The sequence below is a fragment of the Canis aureus genome, chromosome 6 (assembly GCF_053574225.1).
Source record: "Canis aureus isolate CA01 chromosome 6, VMU_Caureus_v.1.0, whole genome shotgun sequence".
Lineage (NCBI taxonomy): Eukaryota > Metazoa > Chordata > Mammalia > Carnivora > Canidae > Canis > Canis aureus.
Window position 1 is genome coordinate 19,400,288 of NC_135616.1, and position 18,359 is coordinate 19,418,646.

General features: G+C 37.1%; 1 protein-coding gene and 2 long non-coding RNA genes across 12 annotated transcripts in view; 1 reads left to right on the top strand and 2 right to left on the bottom strand.

The window, feature by feature from the left end:
• LOC144315589 (uncharacterized) lies at positions 1-3,970 on the bottom strand. Of its 2 annotated transcripts, none has more exons than XR_013381314.1 (3): positions 3,833-3,970; positions 3,190-3,245; positions 1-100 (listed from the first exon to the last, which is right to left on the bottom strand). It is a non-coding gene; the product is annotated as an uncharacterized LOC144315589 (long non-coding RNA). The 2 variants fall into 2 exon arrangements; XR_013381313.1 differs by having other exon boundaries at positions 3,739-3,970.
• Positions 1-18,359, bottom strand: part of CHST9 (carbohydrate sulfotransferase 9) — a 241,549-nt gene that overhangs the window by 192,693 nt on the left and 30,497 nt on the right. The window contains exons 1-2 of one of the 4 annotated variants that reach the window (XM_077900325.1): positions 9,043-9,182; positions 8,177-8,384 (exon numbers count right to left, since the gene is read on the bottom strand). In XM_077900325.1, coding sequence (XP_077756451.1) covers positions 8,177-8,384; positions 9,043-9,099 — 265 coding nt within the window. In that variant the 5' untranslated portion in view covers positions 9,100-9,182. Of the gene's footprint in view, positions 1-8,176; positions 8,385-9,042; positions 9,183-18,359 lie in introns of those variants that run through there. The other 3 variants (XM_077900324.1, XM_077900327.1, XM_077900328.1) reach the window with 3 other exon arrangements.
• LOC144315588 (uncharacterized) overlaps positions 3,932-18,359 on the top strand; it is a 24,615-nt gene continuing 10,187 nt past the window's right edge. For 2 of the 6 annotated variants that reach the window (XR_013381308.1, XR_013381311.1), the window contains exons 1-4: positions 4,056-4,463; positions 8,200-9,229; positions 12,763-12,926; positions 15,886-16,077. This is a non-coding gene — a long non-coding RNA (uncharacterized LOC144315588). Of the gene's footprint in view, positions 4,464-8,199; positions 9,230-12,762; positions 12,927-13,459; positions 14,514-15,885; positions 16,078-18,359 lie in introns of those variants that run through there. The other 4 variants (XR_013381309.1, XR_013381310.1, XR_013381312.1 and 1 more) reach the window with 4 other exon arrangements.

Consider the following 18,359-nt stretch of genomic DNA (forward strand, 5'->3'; position numbering starts at 1 on the left):
AGCAATTTTATTTTCCTGAGTACATGATTGACTGTAAGCATAAAGTCATTCCATGTTGTAAGTAGCTTTGCTCCATCCAGTTCAGGTATACAAAGATCCCCTGGGAGAAAATACAATTTCAATAGAGCAACATCACAATCAGGATGAACAGCTTGATTGGAAGAAAAGAATATACTTTCTCATCAGAGAGGCTCCTGAGAAAAGAATTATGTCAATCCAATCTAGTTTCAAAACTTTATATGCCACAAAATATACTTAGTTTGAAAAAAAGCAAGATCAAGTCTCCTTAAAAATACCAAAGCATGAGACCAGTTTGCTTATGAGGTCCTAAAGCAACTGTCAGAGAAAAAACAACAATAAGGTGGCTCTACTTTGCCTGAAACCAGAAGCTTGTAGCTACTATATTCTACTTTCATACACATGTACAAGGGTTAAAACATAACCTGGACCTAATGGTGTTTATTGTGCATTAGCAGAAGAAAATATTAAAAATAGCTATTTGTTTTGGCTCTGGTGCCGTTGATAGTAGCATGTAGGATCAGAACAGAACACTGACCTACAGGAAGTCCACATCACTGACCAAAAGGAACATACTTTTCAAGCTAAGTATATTGGATATCAGTCCTACAGAGCCTGGATTGGTGACCATGAGTTTTGAGAAGGTGGGATTATAGCTATATGATTCCTTCCTATGCTAGCTATGATAATTCATATGTTAGCTATGATAATTCTTAGATTAGATGCTAATGTTGAACCCCATACTAAATTCAGATATCACTACTTATTTATTTTCTTATTTTCTGTAAATCAGAAAGAAATTAGTAGAAATCAGAAAAAAATGTCTACTTAAAAGTATGATAGAAAAGTCAAACAAGTTTCTGTTTAAGGTAATCATACAAAAATACTACCAATAGAAAGTCAAGAAATTATTGGTCTTGGCAAAGCCATCTTGAAAAAGAAAAACAAGGCTAGAGGCTTCACACTCCTGATTTCAAACTATATTACAAAGCTAAAGTAATTAAAACAGTATAGTACAGACACATAAATCAATGGAACAGAATAGAAAGCCCATAAATAAACCCATGCCTACATGGTTGATTAATTAATTAATTAATTCACAACAGAGGAGGCAAGAATATATAATGGGAAAAAGATAGTCTCTTCAACAATTGGTGTTGGGAAAACTGGATGGCCACATGCAAAGGTAAGAAACTAGACCACTACCTTACACCATACACAAATATTGACTCAAAATGGATTAAAGATCTAAATATGAGACTTGAAACCATAAAACTAGAAGACAACAGAGGGTGGTAAGCTCCTTGACATACATCTTGGATGATTTTTTAAATCTAACACCAAAATCAAAATACAAAATAAAAATAAACAAGTGGGACCATATCAAAGTAAAAACCTTCTGCACAGCAAAGGAAACCATCAACAAAATGAAAAGGCAACCTACTGGGGCACCTGGGTGGCTCAGTGGTTGAGCATCTGCCTTTGGTTCAGGTCGTGATCCTGGGGCCCTGGAATTGAGTCCCACACCAGGCTCCTTGCAGGGAGTCTGCTTCTCCCTCTGCCTATGTCTCTGCCTCTCTCTCTGTGTCTCTCATGAATAAATAAATAAATAAAATCTTAAAAAAAAAAGAAAAGGCAACCAACTGAATAAGATAAAATGCTTTCAAATCATATATCTAATAAGAACTCCAAAATATATAAAGAACTCAAACAACTCAATAGCAAAAAAAAAAAAAAAACAACAAAAACAACAAAAAAAAACAATAATTTAAAAAATGGGAAGATCTAAATAGACATTTTTCCAAAGACATACAGATGGCCAACAGACACATGAAAAGATGTTCTACATCATTATCCTCAGGGAAATGAAAATCAAAACCACAGTGAGATATCACCTCACAACTATTAGGATGGCTGCTTATAAAAAGTCTAGAAATAACAAGTGTTGGCAAGGATGTGGAGGAAAGGGGACATTTGTTTACCACTGGTGGGAATTTAAATTGGTGCAACCACTATGGAAAACAGTATGGAGGCTCCTCAAATATTTAAAAATGAAATTACCGTATGATCCAGCAATTCCACTTCTGAGTATTTCTCCAAAGAAAACAAAAACATTGGTCCAAAAAGATACATGTACCCCCTTGTCCACTGTAGCATTATTTACAGTAGCCAAGGTATGGAAAGAACCTAAATATCCAACAGTGAACGAATAAAGTATATTCCTCAGCAATAAAAATAGTGAAATCTTGCCATTTGTAAAATGGATGGACTTTGAAGGTATTAAGCAAATGAATTAAGTCAGGAAGAGAGAAGTTAACACTATATTATCTCTCTTATATGTGGAATAGAAAAAAATTAAGAAAAACCCAAACTCACAGATACAGAGAATAGATTGGCAGTTGTCACAGTTGGAGGGGGGGCTGCAGGGAGAAAAGAGTTAACTGGTTTTGTTTTTTGGTTTTCTTTTTAGTTTAAATTTTTAAAAAATGGTCCTGAATACAAAATGCTCAGAAGTTGTTTAGATAGATTTTTACAATGTTGGATAAATCCAGGGAACAATTTTAATTTGGAATAGATGAGACTAAATTTGATTCTGGAAAATCTCAAGAAAAGAAATAACATAAGCTATTTGGTAGGATCTGTTTGATTTTCATTACGTTGCATATTTAAAATATGTATATATAACTTCACTATTTCATAATGGATTGCGGATTATATTTCTAACACAGGTTTCATAGAAGAATAAGGTACATCATTTTCATTTTAAAGAAATAATTTTTAAAAATAATAATTTTTTCATTTAAAAGAAATAAAGAGTAAGTGTTAATGGTTCAGAGAAGAGGGACCTGGATCATCTTCTCACAAAGTAGTTAAAAAAGCTAGGGTTTCATTTGCCATAAAAATGATCTGGCCATGTCATGGAAGCAAGGTGAGCCAGTGCCAGCGACACAGCTAGGATGAGTAAGCATAACTTAAGGAGACAAGTTCTGACTTAACATATGGAACTTTCTAAGGAGGTGGCTATAAAGTTGAGTGGATGTCTTGAGGAGTAGTAGATTCTTTGTCCTCAGAAATACTCAAACGCAGTCCATGTAGTCCTTTGGCTGGATGTTGAAGAATCAAAAGAAACGTTATGTATCCACCCCTACACCAAAACTACTGAGCACCTACCATACACATGTCCCATGCTGTGGAATGGGGACACCAAGGTCCCTGTTTCATGGAGCCTGTAAAACAGCACCCGATGCAGACAATGAACACGTGAACAAATAACAAAACGAGGCAATTGCTGCTTATGATCATTTCTGTGATGGAAGTGAATAAGATGGGGGTTCCTGACTGATTGGCTATGGGGGTGCTTGGCTGATTGGCTGCTTTGATCAAAGCAGGTGACATCTGAGCTAAGCCAGGACAGGTGAGAGTTGGGAGAAGAGCATCCCAGCTTCTGAAATGGTGAGAGTTGAGAGCTCGGACTTGGCAAAGGGTTTGGTGTGCTGGGAGACGAGGGGTGACACCGGAAGCACTTTGAGGGGAGGGTGAGGCAGTGGAGGCAGGCAGAGCACACAGCTCTGTGGGTCCCAGGGAGGATTTTTTTGTTGAAAAGAATGAGATATAACCAAAACATTTTAAACAGGAGAGCTATATAATCGATTTATATTAAAAAAAATAGATCATGTACAAGATGATCTATAAATTCTTTTCTAAAGCTGAGATTCTGACCTTGTTATGATAGGGTCCTCACCACATCTTATTGCACATACAAAACACTTATGTACTGTGCCTTTAGGTATTCTATTTAGCACTAACATTCTACCTAGAGGAAGAAGGCACCAAATTGCAGATTTCAACAGTTAGCTGGTGGAAAGTGACCCATTCTTGTGATTTATCCTGAACTGGCCTTTACCATTACCACATCTTTCCTGTAGATATAACTGTTCTGCTCTGGGTCCTCTGTGCCTGCTAACCCTGCCCCCACCCCTGCACCACCCCTAGTGCTTCTATTAGGTCAGCAGTTCCATAGCTGACAAGTGATTGGGCCCAGCTCATCACTGCCTTATAATGGAAGGCCTGAATCTTCCATCACAATGGACTGTCCTTTTGTATCAACACCTTGGCCTGCACTCAAGACCATTTTCTCCCTTATAGTCCAGGAGACTCGAGTCTCCTTGAGAACAGGGGTTATGGCTGGTTCCTCACTATATCTCAGTATTCACCAGTTTGGCACCTACAATTAAGTCTTTAAAAAATGCTACTGAATGAATGGATACCCTGACCTCAGAGGCACCCTACCTATATCAGAGATCCTTCTGGACACCAACTCTCCTCTTTACATTCAACTGGATCAGCTTCCTTCCAATTCCTACACTGTGAAACACGTTGGCCCTATGCTGGTTAGACTCTCCTATTTTAACTGGAGCTGGAACTGAGTTTTTTTTCTTAATCAGGTAAGGCACAAGCTTAAGATTGTTTTCCTGAATTATGGCTGAGTCTTAATAGTGATAATTCCGAAAAAGCTAGTCCTCAAATGCTCTGCATCATTTTCAGAATAATAGAAGTTCATATTCATTGCTCATTGTTCACTACTACTTGCCAGACACTGTGCTAAGTCTCCTTTAATCCTCCCTGCCACCCTGGAAATATTATTATCCTGCCACATGGAAAATATTATTATCCCCATTTTACAGAGGAGGAAATTGCAGCACAGAGAGGCTAAGTGGTTTGCCTGGGGTCACACCGCTAACAAGTAGATCTGAGATTTTCAAGCTTCTTTCAAAAATGAAATTTGCACTCTTAACAACTAGGGAAAAATTTATAAGCTAACATTCATAATACATCCACATTAGCATAAGGAAATGCATAATCCAATTGGTGAGGTCTTGAAAAATGGGTGTTATTATGGAACTCTCTGTTGTATAATTGGATAGATTTTACTTTCCTTGTCACTCATATTTCCTTTTCAACTCCCAAAATTTTGTCTATTCATAATCTTTACTAGCATATCAGAGCATAGTTAAGAATTTTTTTTGTGTGATTCTAAAGCATTTTATTTTAACAGAAGAACCCAGGAAAACTACAAAGGCTTAGAAAATAGTTCAGATCTTATTAGATTTTAAAGGTCGCATATACAGGCTCTGAAAAGAACCTAAGAGTTCTCATACACAACTGAAATGTATTTGAGATCAAAAGCATTCTGAGTTTTAAAATCTGCTCTATTTACAGAGGGTCTCAGGAACCAAAATAAACTCATCTTCCATAGTTCTTTGAGTGACAGTTCTAAAATGTCCAAAAGACAACATTTTCATTTTTAACGTAACATAAAAGCACACATTCAGATATTTTCTGATTTAAAAAGAAACTTTCCCTAAAAGTGACTGATGCTTCTGATGTTATCTAAAATACATAATACAATACACAAGTAATAGTCTACCTGGAAAACTACAGAATTACAACCCAGGGCACTAACTTGGAATGAGGAAGAATTCCAGATGGAAGTCTTATTGAAAAATAATAAAGCTTTTCTTCAGTAAGATACTTATCTAAAAGAATCTTGGTTCTAACACTTACACTCACTATCACAAGTAGATCGTGAAATATTATACAATTTATGACATATAGAGAATCAGAGAAAGTACTAGCAAATTGCCAAGCAATTTAAGAGAATAAATAGTATTTATTATTATTTATTATAGTACAAGCCCATTTTAACTGGGGAAAATGATTTCCCAACTTGGAAAAGTTATGAACTCAATTAAAAATCCAGCTTGCAAAAGAGGTTACACATCTATGAATTTGTGAATAGCTTAGGCTTACAAGTCAGTATCCATACTGATACTACAGCATTTATTATTTGTGTATCTTATATGCCTTTTTGGTTAGGAGGTTGTTTGAGGGCACATGACAAGTAGGAAAGTCTGGGCATGGGTCTCACTTTGGAAACTTAGCTGTTGCGCCTTTGGACAAGTCACTTGGTTTCTAGGTTTCGGTTACTTCATTTGTACTCTAGGAGGCAGTAATACTCTTTTACTCTGTCTTTCCTGCCCACCCCCCCCCCCACCCCCCACCTTCGTGAAGCAATGTATAGCAGAAGAAGGGCATGGACTTTGCAGAGATACAACCAGACAGCTTTCCCTCTACACCTACACCTGCACATGTGAGGTCTGGGATAAGTTCCTTACCTACTCAAGCCTCAGTGTCATCATCTATAAACTTAGAATATCACACCTAGGAAGATGTCATTAGGATTAGAGAAAATACATGTAAACATTTGGCACGTACTAAGCTTTAGTAGCTACTAATGCTTGGGGCCCATTTTGTAAACTGCATTATATATGTAAGGTATTATTCTATGATCTGTTTCTTCAGAAATCATGCGGTTTCTTAGTTGACACACTAACCATAACATTTCTCCCATAGTCTTTATATATGAATATATTTTCTTTTATGGATTGGAAACCCATTGTGATACTGTCCTTGTGAAATTTATTATGAGACTATGAAATTAGCAAACCACCAATGAGGACATCTCTGATTCTTCCTCCTTTGCTGCATTCTAGTCTATAGTCTGCAATGAGTTTTCAATCTGTTTATTCATATCTTTATAACTCATTCAACAAACACCTGCCAAGGGCTTACTATGTGACAAAATCTATGCTATGAGAGAAGTTAGCCTCTGTATTTTATTACAGATGGTTTCATGAAATATTATGACAAATTGCTATCGTAATATAGCAAACTTAGAAAATCTTACAGTTCATGTAACTTATAATGGGAATTAAAAATACGTTTTGACAATGTTACATATTCTCTAGAAAATAATTATATGCAAATTCTTTTCACAAAAGTTACTATACAAATTTAATAGATCCAAAGTGTTTATGAAGATAATCCAAGGAAAGGGATTTAGAAAAGGAAACAACTTTAATATTATCATATCTGTGACTCAGTATTAACTTTCAGAGTAGTTTTTTAAAAGATTTTATTTATTTATTTATTTATTTATTTATTTATTTATTTATTTATTTATTTATTTGAGAGAGCAGGGAGAGGGACAAGCAGACTCCATGCTGAGCACAGCGCCTAATTCGGGCATGGACTTGATATGGGGCTTGATCTCATGACCCCAATATCATGACCTGAACTGAAATCAAGAGTCAAAGGCTTAACCAACTAAGCCACCAAGAATCAGAGTAGATTCTAAAGGGTTTTATATCTAGAATGATTTAAAACTAGGCCACAGTTGGAAGCAATTAAGACATTATTCTTCTGTTTTACTTCATTTTCCTTAAAAGTCATAAGCCATAGGCTATTTCTACTAATGGAAAATAACTGAATTTCACAATACATATAGGTATGTATTTTTGTGATGTTCTAAGACATCTCCTTTAATCATTATAAACACAATTCATCCCAACTATCATTATAAACATAATCCATTTTAACAGAAATTGTTTCCAATGTGTGGCAACAGCAAACTGGAATGATGAAAGTACAAATATAGAAGGGTTTGGCAAACTACTGCTTGTGGACCAAATCCAGCCCAATACTTGCTTTTGTAAATAAAGTTTTATTGGAACACAGCCAGGTCCATATGTTTACACATAATCTATGGATGCTCCTATGGTATGTTGGCAGGCTTGAGTAGTTGTGATAGAAATGTTGTGGCTTACAAAACGTAAAATACTTTCTACCTAATCTTACAGACAAGGTTTGTGAACTCCTGCTTCATAGTAAAGGTAATAAAGAATTTCCATGCCAATTTTGAGTACTGATACAAAAATTAAGAAGGGATTAAAGGAGATATTTAGTTGTATATTTAGTTCCTTTTAGGTTTGCGCCGAATGCTTACTGGACACACCAGAGGTAGGACACATGCTACACATTTGAGTAGACAAATTCACCACATGCAGTCCTTGCTGAGCTAATGGGCTGTGCTGCTCCCCCACTGATACAATAAAAATTCCAAGTGTTGTCCCATCCGTGACAAATGCCCACCAGAATTGCATAATCATCCTTCTTTTTTGGGAGCTGGGGATTTTAGTTTGTCTATTTTTTGTTGTTATTGGAAATATTGTGAATTCTATAGTTCTGTAAACACTGTAGTTCATTTAATAGAAAATGACCATCATAAGTAAAATAGAAAAAAAGAATTGATTGTTACCTGTATGTTGTTCTTCAATCCAGACTTGCAAATACATGAAGAGGAGCAGCCCTGCTACTCCAAATATGAGCACCGAGAGGAAGACTTGTTTGGGGTTCATGACCATTTCAGATGGCTGCATTTCTCCTCGTTTCTGAAGACCACATGATTTGTTTTTCCATAGAGATTGGATCTTTTGTTCTATTAAGTGCTCATTCCATGAAGTAACCTAGAATTTTTAAAAAATCCACATTGTACCTTGCTCATGATATTTCTTTCCCAATATAGCATAAATATGCAGAGATCAATGATAATGAAGACGTACGTGAACTGGAATGTTCTAAAGACAAAGACTGTAGGAGATTGTCCCTAGAATGGCAACTTTCTATCATAATGTAAGGAAGATATCATCCCATGGTTAGTAGATAACACCCTCACATTTAATTAGGTACAGTATAGTCAGACTTAAGCCACCCTATATTGGAAAGAGTAAAGTAGGTTCAGGTTATCTTCAAATGATTGTGAGGGGAAATAAGACTATCAGAGTAGACTGTTGAAGGAGTTTTGAAAAACATGTTCCTAGAGTAAAGGGGGAAAAATCACTTCCTGACCGAAAAATACATAAAGTTCAAAAATGGAGAGTTAAATCTATCATTTCTCTCTCGTGTAAAAATAATAGATTTCTCCAACTGAAAGGGTACATTTAAAATCCTTCCAACGCACAAAAGGATAAATATTAAAAGGTCAGATTTAAAGGGCTTCTCCCACAAGAACATGGCAGTACAGAAGTCAGGCTCCGATTACAGAAATCTACCTCCATAATGAAAGATTTAAAGAAATATTGAAATGACTTTGTTTTAGAACAGTCTCATTTAATGCAATCCTACCCTTTTACTTTTGTAAGCCGCAGCTACATTTGAGGATCTATTGAAAATGCAAACCATCTTGTTAGACAAATATAAACACACACAAAATCTTGCATAAAGAGCAGGATGCTTCAGTACTGTCACTGGAACCCAAGTTAAGAAGCCAGCTTCCCATGAACTGCCACGCAAATACGCAGCAGCCTGCATGGTGAGCTCACATAGTCCAGCTAATGAGGCCAAGGTCACTGCGTTGTATCTAATGCTGGCCAAAGACCTTGGCTCTGTGTTTTGGCCACGGACCACACCCCCTCTTTGGATGAGCTGAATGTTTTCTCCCTGTGAGGACATCACATCCACTGCTGTGTCTAAAAATGATCTCTTTTTTCTCTAAATATGTCTCAAAAACTTCTGGGAGAATATTGATCTAGCTTTTTTAAGAGGTGCTTGGTGAGATGCAAGGTAAAAGTTAAAAACCTGCTATGAGGAATTTTGGGCTGGTAAAAGGATAAGATTTAGCTGTTCTTGGCAAAACCAATTGGCAAACCAATTTTCATGTAAATGGTGGGCTTGAAAGGTAACCTATGAGATCAGCATTATAAGGAAATGTAGTATGGTGATCACTTGATTAGGAAAAAATTCAGGGGTGCCTGGGTGGCTCAGTTGGTTAAGTATGTGCCTTCATTTTTTTTAAGTGTGTGCCTTCAGCTCAGGTCATGATCCCAGGGTCCTGGCCCAGAGTTGGGCTCCCTGCTAGAGGGGAGTCTGTTTCTCCCTTTCCCTCTGCCCCTCCACCCAACTTGTGCTCTCCTCTCTCAAATAAACAAAATCTCTAAAAATGAAAGAAAAAACAAATCCAGCAAATAGTTAAAAGTGTGTATGTAGAACAACAAAAAGTCATGTTATAAATACATTTTTTCTTTATATTTTTATTATTACCCAGAAGGGGCCCAAGGAATTGCAGTGATTGTCAGTATTAACTGAAGAGCTTTCTAGAATCCACTTGTCTGAATCACCTGAGGAAGGGGTTAGTGTTAATATATTCCTGAGGGCTTTTGAGCATTTCAAGCATTTTCTCCACTTTGCCAGTAGAGTAAGTTTTTAAATAAGTAGAAGAGCTGAGAGTATCGTCATATTGCTATTTGATGGGTGGTGCTTTGCTCTTACATTGATTCAAAACTAGAATCTCATGGGCTTTCCAAACATATGCAACACAGAAGAGTTCCCGAGGGAGATCTGCAATTTGAGGTGTTCCAAGATTGAGTCCCTCAAGGAACTACGAAGAGAAGCCAGCTTTCTCGTCTTGACGCTGCAGTTAAACAATGAACAGACATAATTCCTGGGTGCACAAGAAGATTCAGATAGGAGAAACCAGTTAAACAAAATCCAGTACTAACAGAGAAATAGCTGTTTACAAGAAGAAAGAGACTTTTTACAATCTGTCTACATAATTAAAACTTATCTCAGAAGAAAGAGGATAGAAGAAAATGCATAAATCAGAACAGAGCCACGAACCTGTGGGAATAGTAGATGTGAACGCCAAAAGAGGTACTCCTTGAGGGTTTGCAGAGGAAAATTATTACCTACGACGCTGGAAAGAGATGAAGAATTTGCCCTTCCTTTCTTCAGGAGATGTTGCTCTACTCTGACATATCCTCCTGGGTAAGAAGTCAGGAGAAAACCCATAATTGTTATTATGGCAGATGTGAGTAGGATTGAGTGATTAAAGCCACAAGGCAGAAAGGCAATCTGGTGTAAAACGAAGAGATACGTTTGATTTTCTCCCATCTCAGTCCATTAACCCAACGTTGGCATTAGGAAATGGCTCTCATTAAACAAAGGTGAGGCAGGAGGAGCAGCAGTACTGCTTTAAGCAAACCTGAAGGTCAGTTGTGATGGGAAAACACACCTATTTGGAGATCGTACATCTACCTCTACGCCTGCAGGAAAAGTGCAGACTACTGGAGACTGAAATTACTTGGAATAATGCTATTTTATGTACAAGCATTATACATTTCTACGGTCAGAGGCTTCCTGTATTTCATACAACTCCTTCCTCTCCCCAGTCTAAACACAGTACCTTGAACCTAACCAGTACTCAACAGTGTGCACTGCACTGAACTGAATTTGGAGCTCCAATAACAAAATACAGGTAAATGAACTAGTTTTCTAGTTGTACTTATAAATCCTTAGTCCTAACTTCCAAATTAAATCGTGAAAGAGGAATCTATGTGGCTTTGTTAAAAGAAATACATATTTATTTTGATTTGCATATCCTATTGATTTATCCCAAACTAACACAAATAGATATATAAAAACAATGGTTTCACTACATTATCTATTTTCCAACACTTTAGAAATTATCCTTTTAAGATGTTCAACATCAGGGCAGCCCAGGTGGCTCAGGGTTTAGTGCTGCTTCGTCCCAGGGTGTGATCCTGGAGTCCCAGGATCGAGTCCCATGTTGGGCACCCTGCATGGAGCCTGCTTCTCACTTTGCCTGTGTCTCTGCCTCTCTTTCTCTCTCTCTCTCTCTCTCTCTCTGTGTGTGTTTCTCTCATGAATGAATGAATAAAATCTTTTTTAAAAAATTGTTAAAAAAAGATGCTCAACATCATTAATCATCAAGGAAATGCAAATCAAAAGCACAATGAGATATCTCCTCAAGCCTGTTAGAATGGCCATCATCAAAAAAAACAAGAGATAACAAATGCTGGCATGGATGTGGAGAAAATGGATCACTTGTGCACTATTGGTGGGACAGTAAACTGGTGTAACCACTAACAGAAAATCGCATAGAGGCTCCTCAAACAATTAAAAACAACTACCATGTGATCCTGCAACTCCACTTCTGAGTATTTATCTGGAGGAAATGAAAATACTATGTCAACGAGATACCTGCACCCCCACTTTCATAGCGGTGTTATTTACAATAGCCAAGATATGGAAATAACTTCAGCGTCCACCAATGGATGAATGGATGAAGAATATTACTCAGCATATTCTTACTATTCTTAAGGTGCCATGCATATCAAACTTACATGGTGCTGTATGTCAGTTATATCTCAATAAAACTGGGCAAATTATTTTAAATAAGTATGGTTACCAATAGAAGCATTTTAAGACTTTAGTATACTTATCAGATTGAGGCAATTTATTTGTTTTATTTTTTTTAATTTTTTTAAAGATTTATTTGAGTGAGAGACTGTGTCAGTGGGGGGAGGGGAATAGGGGGAGGAAGAGGGAGAGAATCTCACATTCACACGGGGCTCAATCTCATGACCCTGAGATCATGGCCTGAGCTGAAACCAAGAGTTGGATGCTTAACTAACTGAGCCACCTGAGTGCCCCTAGAGGCAATTTATTTAAAAGGAAATCATGAGTTGTCTGGTTGGACAGAAGTCTATGATTTTAGGGAGGGAGTTTTGAAATGTAGAGTATGGTTTGGAACAAATTGGCATAAAACATTCTGGCAAAGAACCTCAAAGTCAGGAGATCACCTGTCCTTACCCTCTACCTTAGGAGGACCTCAGTAGTCCCTGTCATTCTCTATCTCTTTCTCATACTCGAGAGAGTAAGAGACCATCAGGGATGAACTTCCTCAATTTACCACCTGCTCTCACAAAGTTTACTACCATCTGTTTCTGCCCATAATTCTATGCCTCAATCACTTCCAGACTACTGTGAAACTCAACTCCATAAATACTATGCCAACCTGGGTCTTTTCCTGAACTCTTCCTCCAGTGACTTCCTCTATAACTCCTCCAGCGACTGCTCTACTGCTGTCATTCCCAGATGAGCCTGAAGACAGCACTCTGCCCTGGCTGTCTCAGATGCCTGTTTCCCAGACATCGCTCCACCCATAGCTGTCCAGGAAGCCAGAAGATGTGAGGAGGCTCACAAGTTGTGTAGGTTCTGAAAGTTTATAATTCCCTGGGGTTTTACTTTGTTTTGCTTTTTTCCTATTCTACTTACCACCTCTATGAATTTCCTGCTTCTATCTCTTCCTCATTTTTCTTATTGATGTGTAGTTCCCTTTGCATTTTGGATGGCAATTCTTTGTCAGTTACAGACATTATAAAAATCTTTCTTTTTCTTTCCTTCCATCCTCCCCCACTCCCTTCTTCTGCTGGTGGTGTGGTTGTCTTATCATGAAGAGGTTTTAAGTCAAATTTTGTCATATTTTTCCTTCTTGATGTATCAGCTAGAGTCTTGAAAGGAAGCACAGAATATACTCAAGCTCATGAAATTGTGGAGAGGTTAGTAATAGGACAATTTCCAAAGACTGATCAGCATTTTGAGAAACTAACAAAGAATTGAGTAGTTCCCAAGGGTCAGTAACAGCAACCACTCTTAGAAGCCAAGTCAGGAAGTAGAGAGCTATTCTTGGAGGGGGTGGAAGGAGAAGGCTGGCTGATGAGAGCTGTCATTTATTGCACAGAGACATAGACAACATGATCTACTGGGTGTTAAGGGAACCAGAAGAATCACTCTTCTATCCTCAATTCTTCCTGGCCTGAGGACCTTGTTAGTGACTCCTGTTTGGCAAACCCTGTTGAAAGCCTATTTGGCAACCACTGTTGAAAGAGGAGATCCTGCCATTTGGGACAACATGGATGAAACTTGAGGACATTCTGCTAAGTGAAAGAAGTCAGACAGAGGACAAATACTGAATGACCTCACTCATATGTGGAATCTAAAAAAGCTCCCTAAGCCCCAAAACTCAGGGAAACTTTTTATGCAGCACATTCTGGTAAGCCTCCCAAATCACAAAGCAGGGTAGGGCATGGTAGAGATGGGAGATATCAATTCTGTGTTCTTTATGAATTTCCCAAGATAATATTCCTTATCCTCAAATATTAAAATTATTCTTCTGTATTTACTTTCAAAAGTTACAAAGTTCTGTTCCTCATATTTAGTACTTGAATCCACCTGGAATTTATTTTATGTACGTTGTAAGGCATCCATTCCATACAGATACCACTTGTCCAACTCTTTTAATTGAGGTTATCATTTCACTACTGATTTTTTTTTTGTTACACTACTGATTTCTAATGATTTTCTTATATTTCAAATTCTTATATGTTTGTTACTGCTTCTAGATACTATTCTGTTCTATTGGTCCAATGTCATATGTTTGTATGAACATCTGGGCCTATCTTGGAGGGATGGAAAATGAATCTGATTACTGATTTAATTTTTTTAATGGTTATTTGTTTATTCATTCTACTTTTTTGAGCCAGCTTTAGAAAATTACATTGCCCACACAATTATCATTTCCTTTGGGTTTCCAAATGTACCAGCATAAAGTTGTTCATGGGATTTTATGATTTTAAAGATCTTTCATAGCCTTAGGTAAGCCACCTCTCCATTCCTAATATTATGTACTTGTGTTTCTTTTCTTTGATCATTCTTGCTAGAGATTTGTCTGTTTTGCTTAAAAGTATATTGCAATTCCTCTCTCTTTTTTTTCTTGGTTTATTTGTTCTGTTTCACTGATCTCTTCTCCTATCTTTATTTCTTTCTTCATTCTACTTCTTTATGGATATCTGTTGGTTTTTTTTTTTTAGTCTTTTAATTGAAAATTAATTCATGTATTTTAGAACTTTCTTTTTTATAAAACACATTTACATAAGGCCACGAATTTCCTCCAAAACTACTTTAGCAGCAAATTGCATTTTTTTAAAGATTTTTTTATTTTTTATTTATTCATGAGAAACACAGAGCAAGAGAGAGAGAGAGAGAGAGAGAGAGGCAGAGACACAGGCAGAGGGAGAAGCAGGCCCCATGCAGGGAGCCCAATGTGGGACTTGATCCCGGGTCTCCAGGATCACACCCTGGGCTGCAGGCGGCACTAAACCACTGTGCCACCAGGGCTGCCTGCAAATTGCATTTTTATGTGTAGTACTTTCATTGTCATTCAGTTCTAAATATTTTGTAATTTAAATTGGTTTTGTCTTTTTTTAACGATTTTTACTTTCTTGTATTTCTTAGAATTTTCCTGAAGTTATCTAATTTTCTCTGTTCCTTTATGCTTTCTCTGAATCCACAGATTTTGTTAGCTAAGCTGTACTTTAAATTAAAAAATAAGACTTTCTTAGCTATGAATTTTTTTTAAGATAATATTTATTTTTTTCATGAGGGACACAGAGAGAGAAGCAGAGACACAGGCAGAGGGAGAAGCAGGCTCTTTGCAGGGAGCCCGATGCAGGACTGGATCCCAGGATCCTGGGATCATGACCCGAGCCAAAGGCAGGTGCTCAACCACTGAGCCACCCAAGCGTCCAGCTATGAATTTTTCTAATAGTTTATAGTTTTCATAGGAACTTCGGCATGCTTTAAATAGACACTGAATTATTTCCTCATCCTAATCATGTTTGAGATTTTCTATTTAAGTTCAATTATTTAAAGGAAATATTTATTTATTATCAGTTATTAAATAAATACAATTGTTGGCATTTTATCATCTGTTCAGTGTTAATTTTTGAGTGCTACACCTTCTTACTTCACTTTCTTTCTTATTGAAATATAGCCTTAAATATTTCTTCTAGTGAATATCTGAGAGTTAAATTATCTTTGATTTTGTATGTACAAAATTATCTTATTTTTGTCCTCATTCTGGAATGATAGTATGGTTAAATACAAATTCAGGTTAAATTATTTTCTCTCAGCACTCTGAAAATTAATAACCATTCTTTTTCTTTTAAGCTATAATCGGGGTTAATTTTTCTGAGCAATTTTTCTAATTTACCAATTTCTCCGTTTTTGTCTATTCCAGTGTTTATTCTATTGTATTTTTTCCATCACTTTTATAGTATCTCAATTTCTCCTTCTCCATATCCATTTATTCTTGTTTCATTTTGTTAGCCAGGATGCAGTAGGAAGTTACTCAAATAGGAGGGCCGAAAGCAGGGAAGGATTGCGTTTCGTTTTACAGAACCAACAGTTCCAACCAAGGAGATGCCCAACTAAGTGTTACATTGATAGCGCCCTGCTAAATGAGCCTGTTTGAGGGGCACCTGGGTGGCTCATTTGATTGAGCATCTGACTTCATTTCAGGTAAGGGTCGTGATGTCAGGGTCGTGGGATTGAACTTGTGTAGTGCTCTGTGGTTGGTGAGGAGTCTGCTTGAGATCCTCTCTCTCCCTTTCTCTCCCCTCTTCCCTGCAGGCATGTGCTCTCTTTCCCTAAAATAATAAATGAATCTTTAAAAAAGAATGAGCCCATTTAGCTGGAATGGAGCTGAAGACCTGTGCAGAAGCTCCCCTAAGTTTCTTGAAGTTACCTTTAGGTCATTATAATACTAAGTATGGGCAAGTTTTCTGCCATTTTCTGAACATGTGACGTAGGTATTAGCATGTTGACCTGCTCGGCATGCACAATTGAACTAAAGTGTTTGTGTTTATTCAGTGTCTGTTCTCTAATACACTGAATAAAAGCTCCCTGTATTAACCCCATGTAGAGACAGTGCTTTGAAAGCAATCTCCTAGTCACCATACTTAGAACAAATAATAAAAAGTTCTTTCCTTTCAACATTTCTTTGGGTTGTGTTCAATTTGGTGCACCCCAAGTGGTGAACCTCTCTCGAGTTTGGCTACATATTTTCTCTGCTTTTCTAGTTTGTGAGATTGTTATTTAAAATAAAAATATATATATGTTTGGTCTTCCTCCCTGTTTCTCACATAGGGCTGCTAAAATCCTTGACATTTCCTCAGTGATAAGTGATAAAGGTGTCTTGTTATGTTAACAAGGTGACTTGGTCAAATAAGGATGGATGCTGGTTGCCAAGAGAACTAACCTTGATAGGGAGTTGAGACTTTCAGTCTCAACCCTTGACCTCTGGGGAGAGGTGAGGTGCTGGAGGTTGAATCAACCACTGGTGGCCAATGATCTAATCAGTCATTCCTATGCAATATTAGAAGCTTTCATAAAACCCAAACCCACAGGGTTCAAAGAACTTTCAGGTTGGTGAACCAGAATGCATCCATATTAATGTGATACATTCCAGTTCTGTTGGGACAAAAGCTCTTGAGCTTGGGACACTTTTTTGCCTTATGTAATTCATCTGGCCATTCATCTATATCTGTTATAATATTCTTTTATAATAAACCAGTAATCTAGTAAGTAAAATGTTTCCCTGAGTTCTGTCAGCCTCTCTAGTAAACTAATGGAATCTGAGGAGGGGGTTGTGGCATCCTCCAATCTACAGCCAGTTGGTCAGAAGCAAGGTGACAATCTGGACTTGTGACTGACATCTGAAATGCAAGACGGGGGTAGTGGGGTGGTGGTGGTGTGGATAGCAGGAGGGAGAAATCTTGTCAGACTGAGCCCTTAATTTGTGGGATCTGATGCTATCTCCAGGTAGATGGTGTTATAACTGAGTTAAATTTATGTGATGCCTGGTTAGTGTTCATGGAGAACTGGAGAACTGCTTGGTGGTATTGGATAAATCACACCTACCAGAAAGTTTTATACACTTTTACTAGAAACTATCCTTTACTATGAATATTTTATATGTATTTTAAAGTTTTTGTCAGACCATACAAAAACTTAAATTTTGCTTGTAATTTTGCTCATAAATGTCTTAGCATTAGATTTATTCATGATCTTGGAATGCTTATGAATAAGCTCATGAATAAGCTCATTTAGGATGGAAGAGTTTTTAAATTTTTATTTCCCTTTTTCTCTCTTTCCCCATCTTCTGCCTCTCTGTGCCATTCCTTCCTTATCAAGTAATTCTGCAGTGGCCTCCAAGTTGTACCTTGGGCTCCTATCCAGAGCTAAGGTTCATCATTGTAGGCTTAGTGTTTCTGACCTAGGGTGACACTGGGGCTATTGTAAACCAGTCAATGAACCTAGCTACTAGTTCCCACATGGGAGCTAAACTCCCAGACAGCCCAGCAGCTTCCATACTCAAAGCCTAACTGACTCATAATTTCTGCCTATTTCACCAGTTTTGTTTTTTTACTTCTGTTTATGATATTGAGTATGGTTTAATGTTTTTCTTCTTTTTTTTTTAATTCATCTTCCACTGGCCTGAATGGACTAGGATACTAAAACATTAACAGATGTCCTTTTCTTGACCAGAAATCCCATGTAAACTTTTCAGACTTAATTTTATCTGTAAAGATGGGACAGTGAAATCTGTACTATGCATCTGACAGTTTTAGAATATATTAAGTTAAACAGAATATGTGATCTTTTAGAAAAGTATAGATAAAGTGTAAAATTATAAAGCATTTTGCCTATCTGGTTTAAGGAAATTAAAGTTTTCATTTGCTAGGTATTGTGGGCATATAAACTCTTAAAAAATATATTGGCTTTATCAACCATAGTGAGAT